The sequence below is a fragment of the Onychostoma macrolepis genome, chromosome 05 (genome assembly GCF_012432095.1).
Source record: "Onychostoma macrolepis isolate SWU-2019 chromosome 05, ASM1243209v1, whole genome shotgun sequence".
Classification (NCBI taxonomy): domain Eukaryota; kingdom Metazoa; phylum Chordata; class Actinopteri; order Cypriniformes; family Cyprinidae; genus Onychostoma; species Onychostoma macrolepis.
This window is the reverse complement of record NC_081159.1, coordinates 45,169,355-45,189,404: the sequence shown is the minus strand read 5'-3', so window position 1 is coordinate 45,189,404 and position 20,050 is coordinate 45,169,355. Positions and strand designations below refer to the sequence as shown.

Here is a 20,050-nt window from a genome sequence, read left to right as displayed (position 1 = left end):
TTATAAATATTTGAATGAATATGATCTGTGATGCATTACAGAAAGTCTAAATATTTGTTAATGACTTAATGGACGCTATTATAGAGTGTAATATTGATATACGGCTTCATGATTGAAAGATTGAGTCAGACGTCCATGAAGACCAATGCGGTGGTAAATAAATGATAGTTCTTGTGTTTCTGATTGAACGTGTGATTTGCTGTAATGACGGTGGACGTCACAAACGCATTAACCAGAGACTGATGAGCGTTATGAGAGAAAGCACAGCTCAGCGGTCCTTCATCCGTCATCTCTGATCGCTCGCGTTCATCCGACAGAGGAACCAGAACCAGACAAACACACTTGTGTTCTCTCGAAGCTCAAGCTGACTCTTCATATTCACACACATCAGACAATCAACACAATGCTTATGAAGTTTAATCGCTCACAGAATTAGGGATTAACAAATGTGTTCATTTTCATATGTGACCCTTCTTTTGCATGGGATCCAGTGTTATTTAAAATAAAAAAATAAAATCATTTATTTCAGCTAGTTTTCAAGGTAACATTTCTCATTTTCAACAACAACAAAAAAATCACAAACACTAGAGACATTTTCAAAACACAAAAGCTAATAAAAATGTCAAAAACACACAACAAAATTAAAACTAACTAAACATTAAAATTACTAAAGACTGAAACTTTAACTAAAATTACAATTTAAAAAAATAAAATAATAATAATAATAATATATATATATATGAAGAGTTCAGATGCAAAAGTCTCTAAGTGCCGTCTGAAATTTTCACAAAGACTGATTTATGTTGACTAGAGAAACAAAAAGTGTAATATTTCTTAATTAAAATGTTAGTTTTTTATTGTAGAAGAGAGAATTGAACAGAATAGAAATGATTTGGAGTTCACTGCGGTGTCTGTATATGCGGGGAGCAGGAATATATGTGCAGTGAGTGAGCGGAGCGGAGATCTATAATCAATAATCCAGCAGACGGATGATCGGTTCGCTCCACTGAGCCTCATGAACTTCCTGTCTGCACAGGAACAGAAACAAAAGCAGCTGACCCCGCCCACAAACTCACCTCTCCGTCTGATTGGACGATCAACTGAAAACAAAAAACACTGCTGGTTTAATAACCGCTGAACCTAAAGAACTAAATAAAAACCTATTCAATTAATTGATTAATTAATTAATTAATAAAAAATATATATTTAAAATAAAGAAAATCTAATAAGTACATAAATAAACAAACTAAAAACAATCCAATTAAACATTTTCTAAAAAAAAAAGATAAAATATTTTTTGTGCATGGCATGCGACTACTAGTCAGAAAATATGCAAATGTGTTGTTAAACTATTGAAATATTAAATTTAAATCTCAGGGGGACCAGTGATCTCATTGATATACTATTATAGTTTTTATTAATATTTCAAATGAGGTTTTATTTTTACATTTTAGTAATTGTGTTAGGTTTTGTCATTTTTATTAGTTTTTGTTATTATTTATATGTCATATTTTTTATGTCTAGCTTTTATTTCAGTTTTAGTTACTTGATGCCTTGACAACTATCTGAAATAAAATAAGTTTAGATTTTAAAAATATTTTATTTCAGTTAATGTTAATTTTATTTCAAGTAATGTGCTCGTTTATTTCAACGGGTTTAGTTGTAACTTTAGTTTTAGTCAGAGGGACTTATGTATTTTAGCTTGAAGAAAGCGTTGATGAGTCCCTGATCAGACGAATGAGACGAGACTCCACCTGAGCTGACGAGAACACCAGAAATGACTCTCTCCACCGTCTGAACGTCAGTATTAACAGAGAAAGACCGGCACCTGACAGATCTCGATTACATCTGATCAGACTCAAACACGGCCGAGGCTAGACTTCTTAAAGTAAAGGAAACTGATGCTCTTCCTCAGGATTTTTGTCTCGTTTTCCAGTACTGGAGAAGCAAAATGACATGAGATAAAGCTTGTTTTATGAGAAATAGATTAAAATGAAGTGAGTTTATGATTAAAACAAGAACAAATATCCGCCGACGGACTCAGAAAAAATAACTTGTTTCAAGCATGAACTTGAGACTTTATAAACAAGACTTCCATAGATTAGATAGATGGATAGATGGATAGATGGATAGATGAGATAGATAGATAGATAGATAGATAGATAGATAGATAGATAGATAGATAGATAGATAGATAGATGGATAGATTGATGGATGTAAGGCCATCACTGTGAATCTGAATTTCTGCTCCAATTTAAAACCGTTATAAGTCCTTAATTTGTTTAAAGGGAGAAATACAACTTTTTAAGATCTGCAGAAACCCTGTAATACCAGAGAAATACATTTTTGTTACTTGAAATCAAATAAATGCTAACTAAACAAATAAAATAAAATATAATAAAATAAAATACTTATTCTATTTCAGATAGGTTCTCAACTTGATGCACTAAAGTAAGTAAAACTCAAATACAATTTAGTTAAAAACTATTTAAAAACAACAAAAACTAAAGTAAAGTGAAAAGAGAAAATAAAAAACAATTATTCAAAATATTAACAAAATCTATAATAATATCTCAATGATAGTAAAATAACAGTGAACTGCATTGTTGATCAACAAAAAAAGAAAAAGAAAGAAAGATCAATAATAATAGAGTTGTTACCTGGATTCTCAGCACAAATTTGACATTTCAAGCAGAATCCTCATCAGCTGAATGAATGCATTTAACCAGCCATGTTTAAGACGCTTGTCTTGTGCAGAGGATGATTGACAGCGGAGTACACATGCAGGTGACAGTAGCTTTACTCCAAAACAACTTCCATTGCATTCAAGCTAAACATTTGATCAGTTCATGCATTCACTGGGAATCAAACCCGTGAGCTTGGCGTTGCAAGCGCCATACGGCAACAAATGCAATATGATTGACCTCTGAACACGTGATCGGATCACATGACGCTCTTTAATAACACTCATACACAGAAAACTACTAGAACTCAACGTATTAATCATCAGACAGATTAACGAATCGCTCGGACATGATCCACTCGTTTGAGGTGAGAGACGCTCCTGCATTCTGACATCACATCAATAATGCAAATCACTCGATTATAAACACTCCCATCTGTGAATGAGCCAGCGTATGAAATATAACTCATTACGATACTGTGATCTGTTCACTCACTCAGTCAGGCTGCTAATCGGATGTGGCAGCGCTAACAACGACATCTAATTATGAGTTCCAGCGCAATTTCGTGCTTCGTAACTTTTAATCATTTCTTCAACAAATAAAAATGACATTTAAAAGTAAGACACTAAACGCACGTCACAATATGATTCTAGATATAAAATCAAATGGCATTTTTTGTCATTTATGTGTGAATTTGAATAGAATTGGAAAGCTGAATTGGAAGGACAGGAAGAGGAATTCAGTTAATTGCAATTCAAAGAAATTCAACACAGGTGATGCATTCTGGGAAATGAAGTGCTCTTCCACCGGTGGACTTTTGTTTTTTTTACAAAAATGAGTGAATTTCATTGCAGTTCAGTTCTGAACTCATCTTCCTCAGTTTCTTAGTCTTTTCTTTCAGTACAAGTATCTTAACATTCTAAAATCAAGACAAAAGCAAAATCACAAAATATTAAAGCTTGCTTTCTGAAAAATATACCACAATTAAGTGAGTAAAACAAGGAAAAAAGATCTACTGATGGGCTCAGAATAAAATTCATATATAAAAAAGCATGCATGTAAATCTTCTTAATTAAATGTGACTTGGTGCTGCGCACGTTGCTCAAAAATTATCTTTTTTCAATTAAATCAATGTACTATTTTCTAGTTCGGTGTTTTGTTTATATACAGGATTTTATGCTAAATTACATATTTATGTAGAAGTAATGCAAGTTAGGTAATCAAATTACTTTTTTCAAGTAACTAGTAAAGTAACCAAGTAATGCAATTAGTTCATTTTTTATGGAGTAACACAATATTGTAATGCATTACTCTTAAAAGTAACTTTCCCCAACACTAATTATAATGCATTTATTACCTGTTAACCACTTTTTGAGCATAGACATGAAAATGACATTTTCAACTAAAACTCATAAACTTTGAATACTTTAGAGAACAGACTCTTTTAAAGAAGACACTTCGCATATTATTGCTGTAGTGCAAAAAAAAAAAAAAAAAATTTGTAGAAGTTTAAGTTTATCATTTTGAAAAGGGCACAAAAATACTATTTTTAAATTTTATATGAAATAAATATTTTCTAAAACATATTTCACTCTAAAACTGCATGAAAATCAAAGCCATAAATCTAAAGAAGCTGTGCTGCAAATCTGAGGTTGATATTGCAAAAAATGAGCTTTCTGTCAGATTTTGTTCAGGCGCAGTACCAAACACTTCCACTAGATGAAATTCACTTCGCATTCATTTCCAATGCCACCATTTTTGACCACAAACAATACAGGCGTTACTTTTTTTTTCACGACCATTTAACCTTTTTGAATCATGCATGCTTTTTTTGTGTGTTCACATAGCAGGTGCCAAAACTTTTACCAAGTTCCGTACCATTTGGATGAAATATTCCTAAAAAAGAATTAAAAAAATATTTAAGAGCACCAGAGAAGTAAAGATGTTTAGATATTGTACTGGAAAACAAGACAAAGATACTGAAGAAGAACAGTGTAAACTGTTTTTTGCAGTGTAAACACTAGTATGGATAAGTCACTCACTGAAAATCTTCTGAAGGGAGGAAGTTCTCATGAACTGAGAGCAAACGCTCGGTGCTTTGCTTTAACACGTGCACAGGATCCGGCTTCAGTCCCAACGAGAGCAGATGAAGCTCATCCTGGTGTTCAGTGACTCTCATTACACACATTTCTGCAGAACACGTCGAGTCTGATGCATCGGCCAATTAGCAGACAAGTTTAAGACAAGTGAGCGTCTCGAGAGATCCTGACATACAGTGATTTTCTGTCATAACGGAGACCAAAGCAACACTCACCAAACACCAAATGAGAAACAAACTGGCTTTGGTTACAGTGAATATAACCAGTAGGCCAGGAACTGTAAAAAGATGCAAAATGCAGACCAAACATCTGATCCACAGCCAAAAGCTTCTTCCAAATGTCACTAAAAGAGTCTAAGTGGCAAAACATTTCTGTTGATACTCCACCAAAACCAAATGTAAAAGTAACAAAAATATAGTTCTGTCAGATTTCACAGTGAGACTGTCTAACATATGTTCACTGGAAACAATTATTTATCTGCATAAGTGCATATGGAAGCATCAATAAGTTAAAATTTATTCCAAATGTGCAAATGCAATGTATCAAAAAAAACAAAAAAAAAAAACACTCAGCAGCCTTACAAAAAATAATGTAAACCAATTTTTAAAAATAAATATTATTACCAATGGTATAACTAGTGACTCCTCTACAAAATAAACAAAAATAAATAAATAAATAAAAATTGACAAGCCTTTAAACAGGTGCGAAATAAGAAGTCCGAAACATATTTTAATATTATATGTGACCCTGGAGTACAAAACAAGTCATAAGGGTTTTTGAAATTGAGATTTATACGTCATAAACTGAATAAATAATCTCTCCATTGATGTATGGTTTGTTAGGATCAGACAATATTTGTCTGAGATACAACTATTTGAAAATCTGGAATCTGAGGGTGCAAAAAAATCTAAATATTGAGAAAATCTCCTTTAAAGTTGTTCAAATGATGTTCTTAGCAATGCATATTACTAATCAGAAATTAAGTTTTGATATATTTACGGTAAGAAAGTTACAAAATATCTTCATGGAACATGATCTTTACTTAATATCCTAATGATTTTTGGCATAAAAGACAAATGTATAATTTTGACCCACACAGTGTATTGTTGACTATTGCTGCAAATATAGCTGTGCTGCTTATGACTGCTTCTATATATTAATATATATATATTACACAAACAATTGTGTATTGGACACAAAGCATTCTATTTTAAAGAAGAAAAGATGAAAGTCTGTTGAAGTAAAACATAAGATCATATTTGTGAATATAATCTTTTATTTACTCTGTCTAGTATAATGCAAGAAATGTACACATTTTTGTCTCAAGGTATAAAATTTTTTTCTTAAATAAGCATTTTTCATTCATACGTTTTTCAGACGTATTAATCATTTGTTACAAACCCTGAAGAGAGCAATGAAACCAAACGAAAGTAAAAAGAGTTCGCAATACAAACCCAGCGACGCTGTCCTGATTTGACGTGAGGAAGTATTGCTCTGTGTTTGCCCGTATAAAAGAGAGTTTTCTTTCTTCTGTCTGACATAAAATAAGCATTGTTCTCAATCATATATAGATATGTACATCAAAATATACGCTCTAGTTGAAAAAGGCCTTGGTTGAAGCTATTGGTAATGGGTTATTGAACGTGTGCCGCTGACGCAGACTTATGACATCATATCCAGGCGTCCACGGTGGGCGGAGCCGGACTCCAGTGCACTAACAAACCTGCAAAATAAAGCACAACATCAGGCTTTCTGAACATCTAAAAATGCAGGTTTTCTGTGAGGGTTGGGTTTATGGTTAGGGGATAGAAAATACAGTTTGTACAGTATAAAAACCATTACGCCTATGGAGAGTCTCCATAAAACATAGACACGTGTGTGTGTGTGTGTGTGTGTGTGAGGTCAGATGATGAAGATGAAGTGTTACAGTAGAGGAAGAGTCTTTCACTACAGCGGATGTTAAAAAGCCCTCAGAGATCCACACGGATCAATAACGGCTGCACGGAAAATCCACTCGACATGAAAGAGTGAAACAGGCGGAACGAGAGACCAACGGAAATATACAAAAGAATATTCAGGGTCAATAGAAGCAGAACAGTGTTGCTAAAAGCTCCATCGACAGCATTTTCTGAGTAATCGACATCATGATTTCACTCACTCACGCCTGGCTGAAGACAAACACATTCACGTCCTCTGCAGTGAATGGGTGCCGTCAGAACGAGAGTCTGATAAAAACATCACAATAATCCACAGCACTCCAGTCCATCAGTTAACATCTGGAGAAGACAAAAGCTGAAACACATCCAGCATTAAGACGCTTTCCTCTATAATCCATAATAACTCTTCCTTGAGTGAACAAGTGTTCTGGTCTGAATCAGGAGAGAAATCTGCAGATCAAGCAGCGTTTAAAACAGTCCAAAACAGCTCTAAACAAATATGTGTCCCTGGAGCACAAAACCAGTATTACGTCGCTGGGATATATTTGTAGCAATAGCCAAAAATACACTGTATGGGTCAAAATTATAGATTTTTTTTTTTATGGCAAAAATCATTAGTATATTAAGTAAAGATCATATTCCATGAAGATATTTTGTAAATGTACTACTGTAAATGTATCAAAACGTCATTTTTGATTAGCAATATGCATTGCTAAGAACTTCATTTGGACAACTTTAAAAGCGATTTTCTCAATATTTTGATTTTGACAGGTAACCAATGTAACGACTGAAGGATAGGGGTAATATGCTCACTCTTACGAGCTCCCGTCAGGACTCTAGCAGCCGCATTTTGAACCATCTGAAGGCGGTTTAGGGAGGACTGACTGATCCCCAAATAAAGAGAGTTACAATAATCAAGCCTCGTGGTGATAAAAGCACGGATTACTCTTTCAAAGTTAGTAAAAGAAAGAAAGGACTTCATTTTTACCAGGGTTCGCAACTGATAAAAGCTTGACTTCACAACTTGATTGACTTGTCTATCAAGCTTTAAGGCACTGTCCAACACCACACCCAAGTTTTTCACGTATGGCTTTACATAAGGTGCCAGAACACCAAGATTTAGATTTGGTATACAGCGTGTATCCGACGGGGTAAATACCACAATCTCTGTTTTACTCTCGTTCAGACTTAAAAAAAATTGAGACATCCACGCTTTAACATCCAAGAGGCAAGCAGCCACCGGGTCTAATCCATTCTTATGTGTCAAAGGAATATATATTTGAGTGTCATCTGCATAACAATGATAGCATATACCATACTTCTCAAAGATAGAGCCGAGGGGAAGCATATACAAGGAAAATAACATCGGAGCTAGAGTAGAGCCTTGAGGGACCCCACAGGTCAAAGGTACAGAGGAAGAGTGAAATTTGCCAATATTAACTGAGAAACTTCTGCTCGTAAGATAAGACTGGAACCAATTTAAAGCTGAACCTCTGATGCCCACTACCTGTTCTAAGCGGGACAGAAGAACATTGTGGTCTACAGTATCAAAAGCAGCGCTCAAGTCTGAAAGTACCAGAGCTGCAGAATCTCCGGAGTCCGGAGCTAAAAGAATGTCGTTGAACACTTTTAAAACAGCCGTCTCAGTGGAGTGAAATTTCCTAAAGCCTGATTGGAATGCATCAAAAATGTTGTAATCTACCAAGAAACTTTGTAGTTGATGAAAAACCACTTTCTCTATAATTTTAGCTAAAAATGGAAGGTTAGAAATGGGTCTAAAATTTGATACATCAAAAGAATCTAAATTAGGCCTCTTAAGTCTCGGTTGTACCGAGGCATGTTTTAAATAGTCCGGAACAACTCCTAACTCAAGGCATTTATTGATCAAATTTAAAAGTGTCGGACCATTACGCTGAACACTTGTTTAAATAACCGTGAGGGAAGTATATCTAAAGGTGAACCAGTTGGTTTGAGTTGATTAACAATGTCATTTAAAAAACAAAGGGTTATGGACTCAATGGTATTTGAGTTAGAAACGTCTTAATGCTGGATGTTTCAGGTTTTGTCTTCTCCAGATGTTAACTGATGGACTGGAGCGGTGTGGATTATTGTGATGTTTTTATCAGACTCTCGTTCTGACGGCACCCATTCACTGCAGAGCATCCATTGCTGAGACACTGATGCAGAGACACATTTCTACAAACTGATGAAGAAACACACTCATCTTGGATGAACTGAGGGTGAACAAATTTTCTGCACATTTTAGCACTATTCCTTGTAAACATGATTTTGTTTGTTATATAGAGCTACATAGAGCTTTAATTCTTTCTGTACAATAAGCTGCCATATTCAATTACAAGTAAATTATATAAAAACACTTATGTCTCTGCATGGATGTTTTTTTACTCAGTAGTTTGGCCTAATACATGGCACATATTTACAAGCACAATTAAACCTAATCATCATAAAAAGTGTTTTTAATTACCCCAGGAAACACAAATCATCTTGCACACGCAGAGTGTTGAAAAAATAATGCGTAATGTACATAAATACGGCACTTTTAAGTTTTGTAATGCGCGTCCATCACAGGAATAAAGAGAGAGCTGTACAATCAATCCAGGAGCAGCGTGGGTAATTTGCATCTTCATTAGCAGAAGCTTTTCACTTACGCTGAGATCTCAGGATAAAGGGGGTAATTAACACAAACTGCCCCACAATTTAAGAGTTTGCCTGAAAGCACAAGCATTAATTAAACATTCACAGGGGTGCAAACACAACGCTATTATAAAGTGTCTCGTTGTGTTTGGTCAATGTGACTGCATCCACAGACCTTTTTCAAGACCTGCACAAATAAAATGAATAATATAATACATACAATCTCAAAATAAATCAGGTTTCTCAAATGATTTTATTTAATTCAACAGACTGCAGCAACTGCAAAACTGTGAGTTTAAATACACAAGACATGTTTTATTCAATATTTACATGCGTATTGAAATTGGTTTATATTCTCATATATCAAAAAAAATTCTCAATGAAACAGGAAAAAAATATATTCTGTGCATATTTACTTACATATTTTTGCTCATTAAATCTTGTAAAAATTCAATTAATTCAAGAAAAAAGCAACATGGTGTTGAGATAAAAAAAAAAAATATATATATATATATATATTTCTTTTTACTAAAATTACAACACACCAGTGTTATTTTAGTATCATTCAGGTTTTTATTAATATTTTGAATTAGTTTTAATTTGATTTTTTACCATTTCGTGTTCATTTTTGTTATTTTGTTGTGTTTTTGTCATTTTTAAGGTTTTTAAGTCTTTTTAAGTTATTTTAGTATAACTGAAATACTATTATAGTTTATTAATATTTTGATTTTTTTTATATGTTTTTTCTTTTCATTTTCATGTTAATTTTAGATAGTTTTAGTAATTTTGTTGTGTTTTTGTCATTTTTAGTTTTTTTTTTTTAAATCAGTGTTATTTTAATGTAACTGGAATATTGTATTAATATTTTATTAATATTTTGACAGTTTTAGTAATTGTGCTGTGTTTTTTGGTGATTTTTATTAGTTTTTTTTTAAAATGTCTATATAGTTTTTATTATTTTTATTTCAGTTTTAGTTTTAGTTATTTAGAACTTCAAGTTAAACTAAATGAAAATTAAAAAATAGCTGAAATAAAGTCATTTTAAATGATAATTTATTTCAGTTAAAGTAACAAATTTTATTTCAAGTAACAAAATTACTTTATTGTTTTAGTTTACTATAATAACACAATTTTAAATGTCTATATTGTTTTATTAATTTTTATCTCCATTTTAATTTTGGTTAGTACATCCAGTTACACTAAATGAAAATGAGAAAATAACTAAAATATTTTTATAATTTATATATATATATATATATATATATATATATATATATATATATATATATATATATATATATATATATATATATATATATATATATATATATATATATATATATATATATATATATATATATATATATATATATATATATATATATATATTTTATTTATATTTTTAAAAGCACTAAAAACACTGAGAAACACTGAGAAATTCATGAGAAAAGCGTCATACATACGATCCATCCTCATCAACAAACACACAACAAAGCAAACCTACAGACAAAAGCAAGTGAATGTATGAAAGCAGCTCCAGCTCATCTGAATGAAAGGAAACATGCGCTGGATTCTGAGGACAGACTCATTTATCTTACAAACACACCAGTGGAATTAATGCAAATGCTATTGGTTTCCGAGCGTGCACTAATTTGTATTTAAATTGTGTTTTGTGTCGGAGCTCCTCTCGCAGCCGCTGCCTCATAAACACATTCAATCCCATCCAGAGATATCAACATTTCAGCATCAGCTCACTGACGGACGCCAGCAAACACACAAACACTTCACTGACCTTCATCTGTGTGATAAAATCACCATGACATCACAATCATCAGCTCCTCAACATATCAAGTTCATGTCACTCATTTCACATACAGCAAAAACTATGAAAATCATCTAAATACTAAAATGCAAGAAGCCTAACTAACTCTAACTATTAGAGGCCTTTCACACAGAATGTGTTTTTGCATTTAAAATCATGAGACGCAGGGCAGTGGAGTTAAAAAAAAAAAAAAAAAAAAACTGAATTTTTTTCAAACTGAGCTTCTTCTAACTTATTATGTTCTGGATCAATCTGACCCACAATGCACTTGTGAGATGCTGGAAATACTGGTTAAGCAAGGATGCTTTCTTGAAATTGTGAGACTATTTCTCATTTAGAGTCAGGAACTGGAAAGTTTGGACTCTCTGATTTACATTTATGCATTTGGCAGACACTTTTACTTGAAGAAATGTGCGCTGCACTGAAGGTGTTTCATCAGTTCATCCATGTGAATCTTGCTGGGAATCAATCATGATCAGGATAGCATTCACAAAAAAATAAATAAATACATTTTAAATGTAATACAAAATACTTAGAATACTGTTTCAGGAAAAACTAAATTTGTCAAATACAGTTTTAAAAATGTTCTCATGTTTAGTTTTTTGCAATGTGTGAGAGGTATTAACGTTAAAAAATATTTAAAAAAAAAGGAAAAATGTAAAAAAAAAAAAAAAAAAAATCTACATTTTAAATAAAGCAAAATATTTTAATTTTGTTTATAATATTCACATTCATATAAACATTTTGGTAACGTGTAAGAAGTATTATTGCAAGAAAAAACATTATTTACAAATTACAAAAATCACTAATTGAACATGTTTTTATTTTAAAATTATATAATATTTATATAAAAATATATTTTTAATCATTTAAAATAAACTTTATAATATTTACATTTCATGAAAAACAATTGTTTAACAAAAGCTGTCAAATTAAATTTTTTAATGTTCTTATATTTACCTTTTTTGTAAAGTGTGAAGTATTCGTGTTAAAAATTTAAAAATAAACATTTGCACAAAAAAAAAAAAATCTACATTTAAACATAAAATAACAAAATATTTTAAATACTTTTTATAATATTCACATTTTTTACTTTTTTGTAATGTGTATTAATGCTAAATTTAAAACAAAATCTACATTTAAACACATAAAATAAAGCAAAATATCTGAAATACTGTTTATAATATAATTTGTTGTTTCCAGCAAAAGTTGTCAAATATGGTTTTTCATAGTGTGATTTTTGGTGACCTGTACTGAATCGGCCCAGAACATGATGATCACACCCTGAATGTATTTGAACATGATTTAAGGGTTAAGTTGAGCAACACGAATTAAAACAGCATAACAAGCGCTCCAAAAACACTCTGCATGACGCGTGCACAGAGATGTCTGACTAATGCGTGTTTACCCAGAAGAGCAATGCATTCTGTGTGAACATCAGGTGAAAACACCACATGATGTGCATTAGAGCTTTTATCATGGCAGAAAATAAAATAAAGATGAGCTTGTGGAAATAAAGCCGTTGCACTAATTCCACCCAGCGGATATTTCTAATATTTTATTGCTCCGAGAGCGAAAGAGCTCAGCGAAGATTATTCAGGAAAGTGTGTTTCTGTCGAAGAGCATCAGCATTCAGACGGAGGAAAAACCGGATTCTCACTGACGGAATATTAATTATTAATTCCCATTAAAAAAAGAGTCAGAGGAAGATGATGATGATGATGATGAAGATGAAGAGGCTGAAGTGATGTGACTGCGTCTTAATGAGGCTCTGAATATTTGATGGCAGCGTGACCTCCGAGCCGGAGAGACTCCGTCATCACAATCACAGAGATCACCGACGCCATCATCACCACTGCTACTGATCACATATCACATACCTGGAGGAATTCAACAGCACCGATGCTGCAAAAACCATGTTGATAAAGTTAGAGGTCCTAAACGAAGCACAAATACATCTCATTTTAAAGACGCTTAAAGGAGGAGTCATGAACATTTGCTGAAAATTTCAGTAACGCTATCAATCCGATGTCAGTGACACAGTCAGACGAGACCAAACCTGAGCTGAATGGACCTGAATAACGGAGTAATTGTGCGTCATGAGCTCAGCAGGAATGAAGACCTGAGCTGTCTCTGGAGCTTTCTCACCTGTTTCTCTTCACGCCGCTCTGCCCTGCGTGTCTCGCCTGGACTCGGCGGCTCGCGCCAAACCGTCGGCCATCAGAGCTTCTTCCAGACTGCGGCGCGCCTGATGCACCTTCAGCTCCTGCTCCCTGAGGAGGAAGAGGAGGAGAGCTGATGAACGGCCTGTCAATCAAACCCACAACAACAGCAGGTGTCTCTTCTCTTCTGAGACGGAAGAGCTTGATGTGGAACTCCATCCCAACTTACATTACACACTTTAATACTTATACCTCCTTCAAGTTTCACCTAAAGACGTGGTTAACTGAGAGTCAACTAAACTCTGCTTTACTAGCTGTACACACGAGGTTGTTTGCTTGAGTACTGATGGAATGATTAAGGCTACTGTTATATGTCTGTACGCTGCTTGCATTATCTTTGCCTGTATTATTGATATTATGTTATTATTGATAGTTTGACAGCTGGATTGTGTTCGTGTTTGAGTGATCTGTTGGTTCTAGCTATAGTATCGTTTTTAAGCGGATGCTATTTATTTATTTATTTTTAGGGATAGTGTCAATTTTATATGTATTTTGGAGCATGTATGTATTATGTATTGATTAATTGTGACAGTCCAGGGACTGCAGATGCAAAATAGCCTCCTGACTAATTCTGGCGCATTATATGGTACATATATGTATTATTGATGTGCATTGTCCCTGTCAAATAAACCTGAAATAAATGATACAAAAAAAATGTTTCCTTCACCGGGACGCCAATCCCAGAATGCATTTTGAACCGAAAACAAACAAACAAACAAACAAACAAACAAGAGATAAACAGCAGTATCTGAGCATCTGGTTAAAAGCTCCTGTTGTTCACAGATCAGCGGCAAAAACCATCAGAAATAACCACTAAAGCATCACACCGTGAGCTCATTAACAGCCACTCGTTATCCAGCAGCTGATGAACTAACATACCGCACTCTTAAAGGTACAGTAGCGAATAATATCAGGGATAGTTCAGCCAAAACCATCAGTTACAGTGTTGCAAACCTGCATGACTTTGTGTTTTAGGAAAAACAGAAGAAGATATTTTGAGAAGTGTCTCAGTGTTTTTATTTTTATTTATTTAATGAAATTCAATTAGGTCCAGTGTGTTTTAGCATCATTAAAATACTACTATGTTTTTTATTAATATTTTGAATATATTTTCAGTTTTCTTTTTTTTTTATATAATTTTGTTAAGTGCTGTAATTTTTCTTTAGGTTTAAATTATTGTAGTTTGAATTTATTTCATTTATTTAGTCAACTGATTTCATTTAGTTCACCAGGCAAAATGTATAATTTTCATTTACTTTTTATTTTGCTATTTTGATTTTAGTTTAATTTCTTGTAATGTTTGCTATGTGCTTTTATTAGTTGCCATTTTTAATACTGGGCTTCATTTGTTTGTATTTTAGTTTTACTTTTTTGTTTGTTTTCATCGGATAATCTTCATGCTTCAGCTGACTTATTTCTAATTTTTGTTTAAATTTCATTTCAATTTCAATTTAGTGATTTTGTGCTTTTGTCATTTTTAATAGCTATCATTTGTACTATTTAAGTTTACTTTATAGTTACACATACACTTATTTCAGACCATTTCCAAGGCAATATTTCTATTTCTAATTTTCATTTACATTTATAGTTCTTAATTTCAATTTTAGTTTAATTTAGTTTTAGTTAGTTTAGTTTCAGTTTCATAGTTTTATTAGTTGTCATTTTTATTATTTAGGTTTAATTTATTTTGAGTTCATTTTTAGTTTTATTCATTTCCAGTGTGTAATTTTAGCACTTCGACTTTAAATTTTCACTCAGTTTTCAAGGCAACATTTCTAATTTATGTTTAGATTTGGTTTCGTCATCTCTATTTTAGTTCAGTTTTTAGACTTTTTTTTTTTTGTGCTTTTGTCATTTTTATTAGTAGCCATTTTTACTATTTAGGTTTAACTTAATTTGATTTCAGTTTTTATTTATTTTTTTATTTCCCAGCGAGTAATTTTAGTGCTTCAACTTAAACATTTTAGTTTTCAAGGCAACATTTCCAATTTTCGCTTAGTTTAAGTTTGATCTATTATGTATATTCTATTTCAAACACAAAAATGTTTTATTAGTTCTAGTTTTTGATAATAACCCTGATGGGGTCCAATGTTGTTTGTCTCAAATCTCAATCTGAAATGTATTTATGTAGCGCTGTTCATCATAGACTTTGATTTAAAGCTGAAACATTTTCAGAAGGTTTGGTTCCAAATGTTCTTCAAAACATCTTTTGTGTTCCACTGAAGAAATAAAGTGACATGAATGATCATTTTTGGTTGAACGATCTCTTTAATGGGAAAGGTCAGAGAAGAGGAAAATGATGATGAAAAATTAAATCATGACTGTTTGGGTTCAACGCTTCTAAGTGTCATTGAGGGAAGATCCGGTAGATTCCTGAGGATGCTGCTGTCATCAGACACACACACACACACACACACTCACGGAGGCTATTGTTGCAGCTCTTACGAGACGGAGGAAGGAGCGAGCGTTTGCTGCGCGTCTTGAATGATAATGATGCACATGAAGTGGCTGACAGTCCTGCGTTTCCATCAGTGCACACAACACGAGATCTGCACTGAACACACGCTAATGCATGCCATGCTATTACTGATTCCTGCTCATATGAACCTTTCAATCGCTTCCTTCTCAGAAAATGAAGAACACAGAGGCTGAATCTCTCCAGCTCTCACAGACAACACACAGCTCTAATGCATGAGTCTGAACACACACACACACACACACACCCACACTGCATGCATGTGCATCTACTGCCACCTTGTGTTTCGGACTGGAAAACTGTCTTAAGACGTTGAACTGGTAGGAGAAATTTTGACATTTAGCTCCTTCAGATTATTATCAACCTACCAGCCATATTTCAGTATGGAAACATATCTGTGTCAACAATAACAGATCTATTAATAGACAACAATGAAATCATTATAACAAATTAATGAATTATAATAAATAAATAAATAAAAACATTTGAAAATAAATAATAAAAATAATAAAAAATATTTAAAATAAATAAATAAATACACTTTTCATATTAACTATTAATTATATTTTTATTAAGTAAACAAATAAATAGTTCATTTAAAATAAACACAAATAATGCATTGATTAATTAATCAAATCAATCAATTAATATAATAACACTGTAAAAAGTAAAATCATCAACAAATAAATTCATTTAAATTTATAATTAATTAAAAAAACATAACTAAAATAATTAAAACAAAATGTAAAATATGAAAAAATGTATAATTTATTTAAAATAAATACATAAATAATTAATTGCAAATAAATAAATAAGTCATTAAAATTGAAATAAATAAACAACTAGAAATTGAAATAAATAAATAATTTCAAATAAATAAAATGCATTTTAAAATACATAATAAAAATCATTAAAATGTTAAAATAAAACAAACAAAATGAAATAAAACATTAAATAAATAATACGAATCATTTATTTAAAATAAATAAATAAATAACCAAACAAACAAACAAATAAATATTTCATTTCCTCCAGGAGAGAGAGATGCCTCTGATATGTCTGTGATTGTCTACACTGCTCAACGCTGCAAAAACACACTGAAATAGAAACCGTTTGCCAAATCTTTAACTGAGGGTGCTATTGATTTGTTTGATGGTGACCCCGATTCGTCCCTGATCAGTCCGACTCATTTACTCAAAGTGAATACCACCTTCTGCTAACCAGCGTTTAACCACTGCACCACAGCACAGGCCCAGCGTCTCATCAGTATGCTGAAGAAACTCTAAACAGCTACAGCAGGAAAATCTTATTTCACTTGTGTTTTTCAAACAGCAAGCATCCAATTTAGCGTCAGAGCCGGAGCGAAATGACTCTCGCACATCAATCTCAGGAGAAGCGGGAGAGTTTCAGCTCAGCTTGAACTGTGACACGGATTCCTGACGCCGATGAATACATAAAACATCCCCCTCACTACGGAATTAACTGAGCGGATGAGCTCAGAACTTTATCACAAAGCACTGTCAACGATATTTCAGCGTTACAATTACTCATGCGATCACGCAGTGCATTATAAGCTGCATTACAGGGCATAATTAATGCATTCAAATAATTTTATAATGCATTATATATAATGGCTTCCAGTATTTCTCAGTGTTGTTGCTGATAAATGAAAAGTTAAAAATAATTTTGTTAAATGAAATAAAGATGAGCTAAAATAAAAGATAAATATTAGAAGACAACTTTAAATTAATTAAATGTCATTATGTCATTATAAGAGTTATAATGTATTATAACTGGATATTCATGAGATGATTATTAGGTGCATTATAAGGCATAATTAATGCATTAAATAAATTTTTTGCATATTTGTCACACTTAAAAGATTCAGATCATCAAACAAATTTTAATATTACACAAAGATAATGCAAGTAAATACAAAATGCAGTTTTTAAATGATGATTTTATTTATTAAGGGGAAAAAAGCTGTCCAAACCTACCTGGCCCTACGTGAAAAATTAATTGCCCCCTCCTGTTAAATCATGAAAGAACTGTGATTAACCACATTATTTTAGAAAGCCGAGTTAAATTTCATGAGCCAAACCCAGGCCTGATTACTGCCAGACCTGTTGAATCAAGAAATCACTTAAACAGAACCTGTCTGACAAAGTGAAGCATGTTTAAAGAGCAACACATCATTCCGCGATCTTAAGAAATTCATAAACAGATGAGAAACAAAATAGTTGACATGCATCAGTCTGGAAAGGGTTATAAAGCCATTTCTAAGGCTTTGGGACTCCAGCAAACCACGGTCAGAGCCATTATCCACAAATGGAGAAAACTTGGAACAGTGGTGAAGCTTCCCAGGAGTGGCCGGCCTACCAACATTACTCCAAGAGCACAAAGACGACTCATCCAGGAGGTCATGAAAGAACCCAGAACAACATCTAAAGAACTGCAGGCCTCACTTGCCTCGATTAAGGTAAGTGTTCATGATTCAACAATAAGAAAGAGACTGGGCAGAAACAGCATCATGGGAGAGTTCCAAGGCAAAAGCCATTGCAGACCAAAAAGAACACAAAGACTCGTCTCACATTTGCCAAAAAACATCTTGATTATCCCCAAGACTTTTGAGTAAATATTCTGTGGACTGATGCGACAAAAGTTGAACTTTTTGGAAGGTGTGTGTCCCGTTACATCTGGCGTAAAACCAACACAGTATTTCATAAAAAGAACATCATACCAGCAGTCAAACATGGTGGAGGTAGTGTGATGCTCTGAGCTTCAGGACCTGGATGACTTGCCATAATTGATGAACCATGAATTCTGCACTCTATCAGAAAATCCTGAAGGAGAATGTCCAGCCATCAGTTTGTGACCTCGAGCTCAAGTACACTTGGGTTCTGCAGCAGGACAATGATCCCAAACACAGCAGCAAGTCCACCTCTGAATGTCTCAAGAAACACAAAATTAAGGTTTTGGAGCGGCCAAATCAAAGTCTGGACTTAAATCCAATTGAAATGCTGTGGCATGACCTTAAACAGTCCATTCATGCTCGAAAACCCTCCAATGTGGCTGAATTAAAACAATTCTGCAAAGAAGAGTGGGCCAGAATTCCTCCACAGCGATGTGAAAGACTCATTGCCAGTTATCACAAACGCTTGATTGCAGTTGTTGCTTGTTGTTGCAAAGCGTGGCGCAACCAGTTATTAGGTTTAGGGGGCAAGCACTTTTCCACACAGGGCCATGTGGGTTTGGATTTTGTTTTCCCTTCATAATAAAAAACATCATTTAAAAACTGCATGTTGTGTTTACTTGTGTTATCTTTGTTTGATGATCTGAAACATTAAAGAGTGGCAAACATGCAAAAAAATAAAAAAAATCAGGAAAGGGGCCAACACTTTTTCACACCACTGTATGTTTAATTTCAGTCACATGTGTTTCATAAACACATAATACTTTCTGGATTACAATCCGCCATCAAAATGATACATATATATATATATATATATATATATATATATATATATATATATATATATATATATATATATATATATATATATATAGGTACAATTAATGCATTAATATAAAACGAAACATTAAATAAAATATTAGATGAAAAGGCATAACTAATGCATTAAAATAATTTTATAATGCATGACATATTAATGTTATTTACACATTTGATGTTTCATATACAGTAATGTGGCGTGACCCTGATGATGACTTTGACCTTTGACCTGCCGGATGTCTTACCGTATGTCGTCATCTGTGACGGTGAAGGCTTTGCAGAGCGGCTGCGATGTGTTCAGCCATATGGCCGGGTTCTTCTCGGCCGCCGACGACGTCTGACCCGTGATGGGCGCTGAGCTCATGTGCAGAGCGCTGGCGATGGCCGACAGAAGCGTCTCGTCCGACGAGTCCGGCCCGATACCTGCGCCACAGCACCCACATTAGCCAGCCATCGGCAAACGCCATTCAAACCAGACCCAACCAGCCTTACTCTGTAAACCTTTGGGCAGATCCATCGTCCTGAGCGCTTCCTCCGACACGTCCGACGACCGCAAGCCCTTCAGACGCTTCTCCCAGAACAGCTGCGCAAAACACACCAGACACAACACACCGATGAAGACTCAGAGATTCACTCTGAGAAGA

At 33.5% G+C, this 20,050-nt stretch overlaps 1 protein-coding gene across 1 annotated transcript in view; it reads right to left on the bottom strand.

Moving 5' to 3' along the window:
• Nucleotides 1–6,041: 6,041 nt before the first annotated feature.
• The window catches only part of mbd2 (methyl-CpG binding domain protein 2), a 35,259-nt gene continuing 21,250 nt past the window's right edge, over nucleotides 6,042–20,050 (bottom strand). Inside the window, exons 4-7 of the mRNA XM_058774660.1 lie at nucleotides 19,899–19,989; nucleotides 19,652–19,829; nucleotides 13,346–13,470; nucleotides 6,042–6,506 (exon numbers count right to left, since the gene is read on the bottom strand). Coding sequence (XP_058630643.1) covers nucleotides 13,356–13,470; nucleotides 19,652–19,829; nucleotides 19,899–19,989 — 384 coding nt within the window. The 3' untranslated portion in view covers nucleotides 6,042–6,506; nucleotides 13,346–13,355. The remainder of the gene's footprint in view (nucleotides 6,507–13,345; nucleotides 13,471–19,651; nucleotides 19,830–19,898; nucleotides 19,990–20,050) is intronic.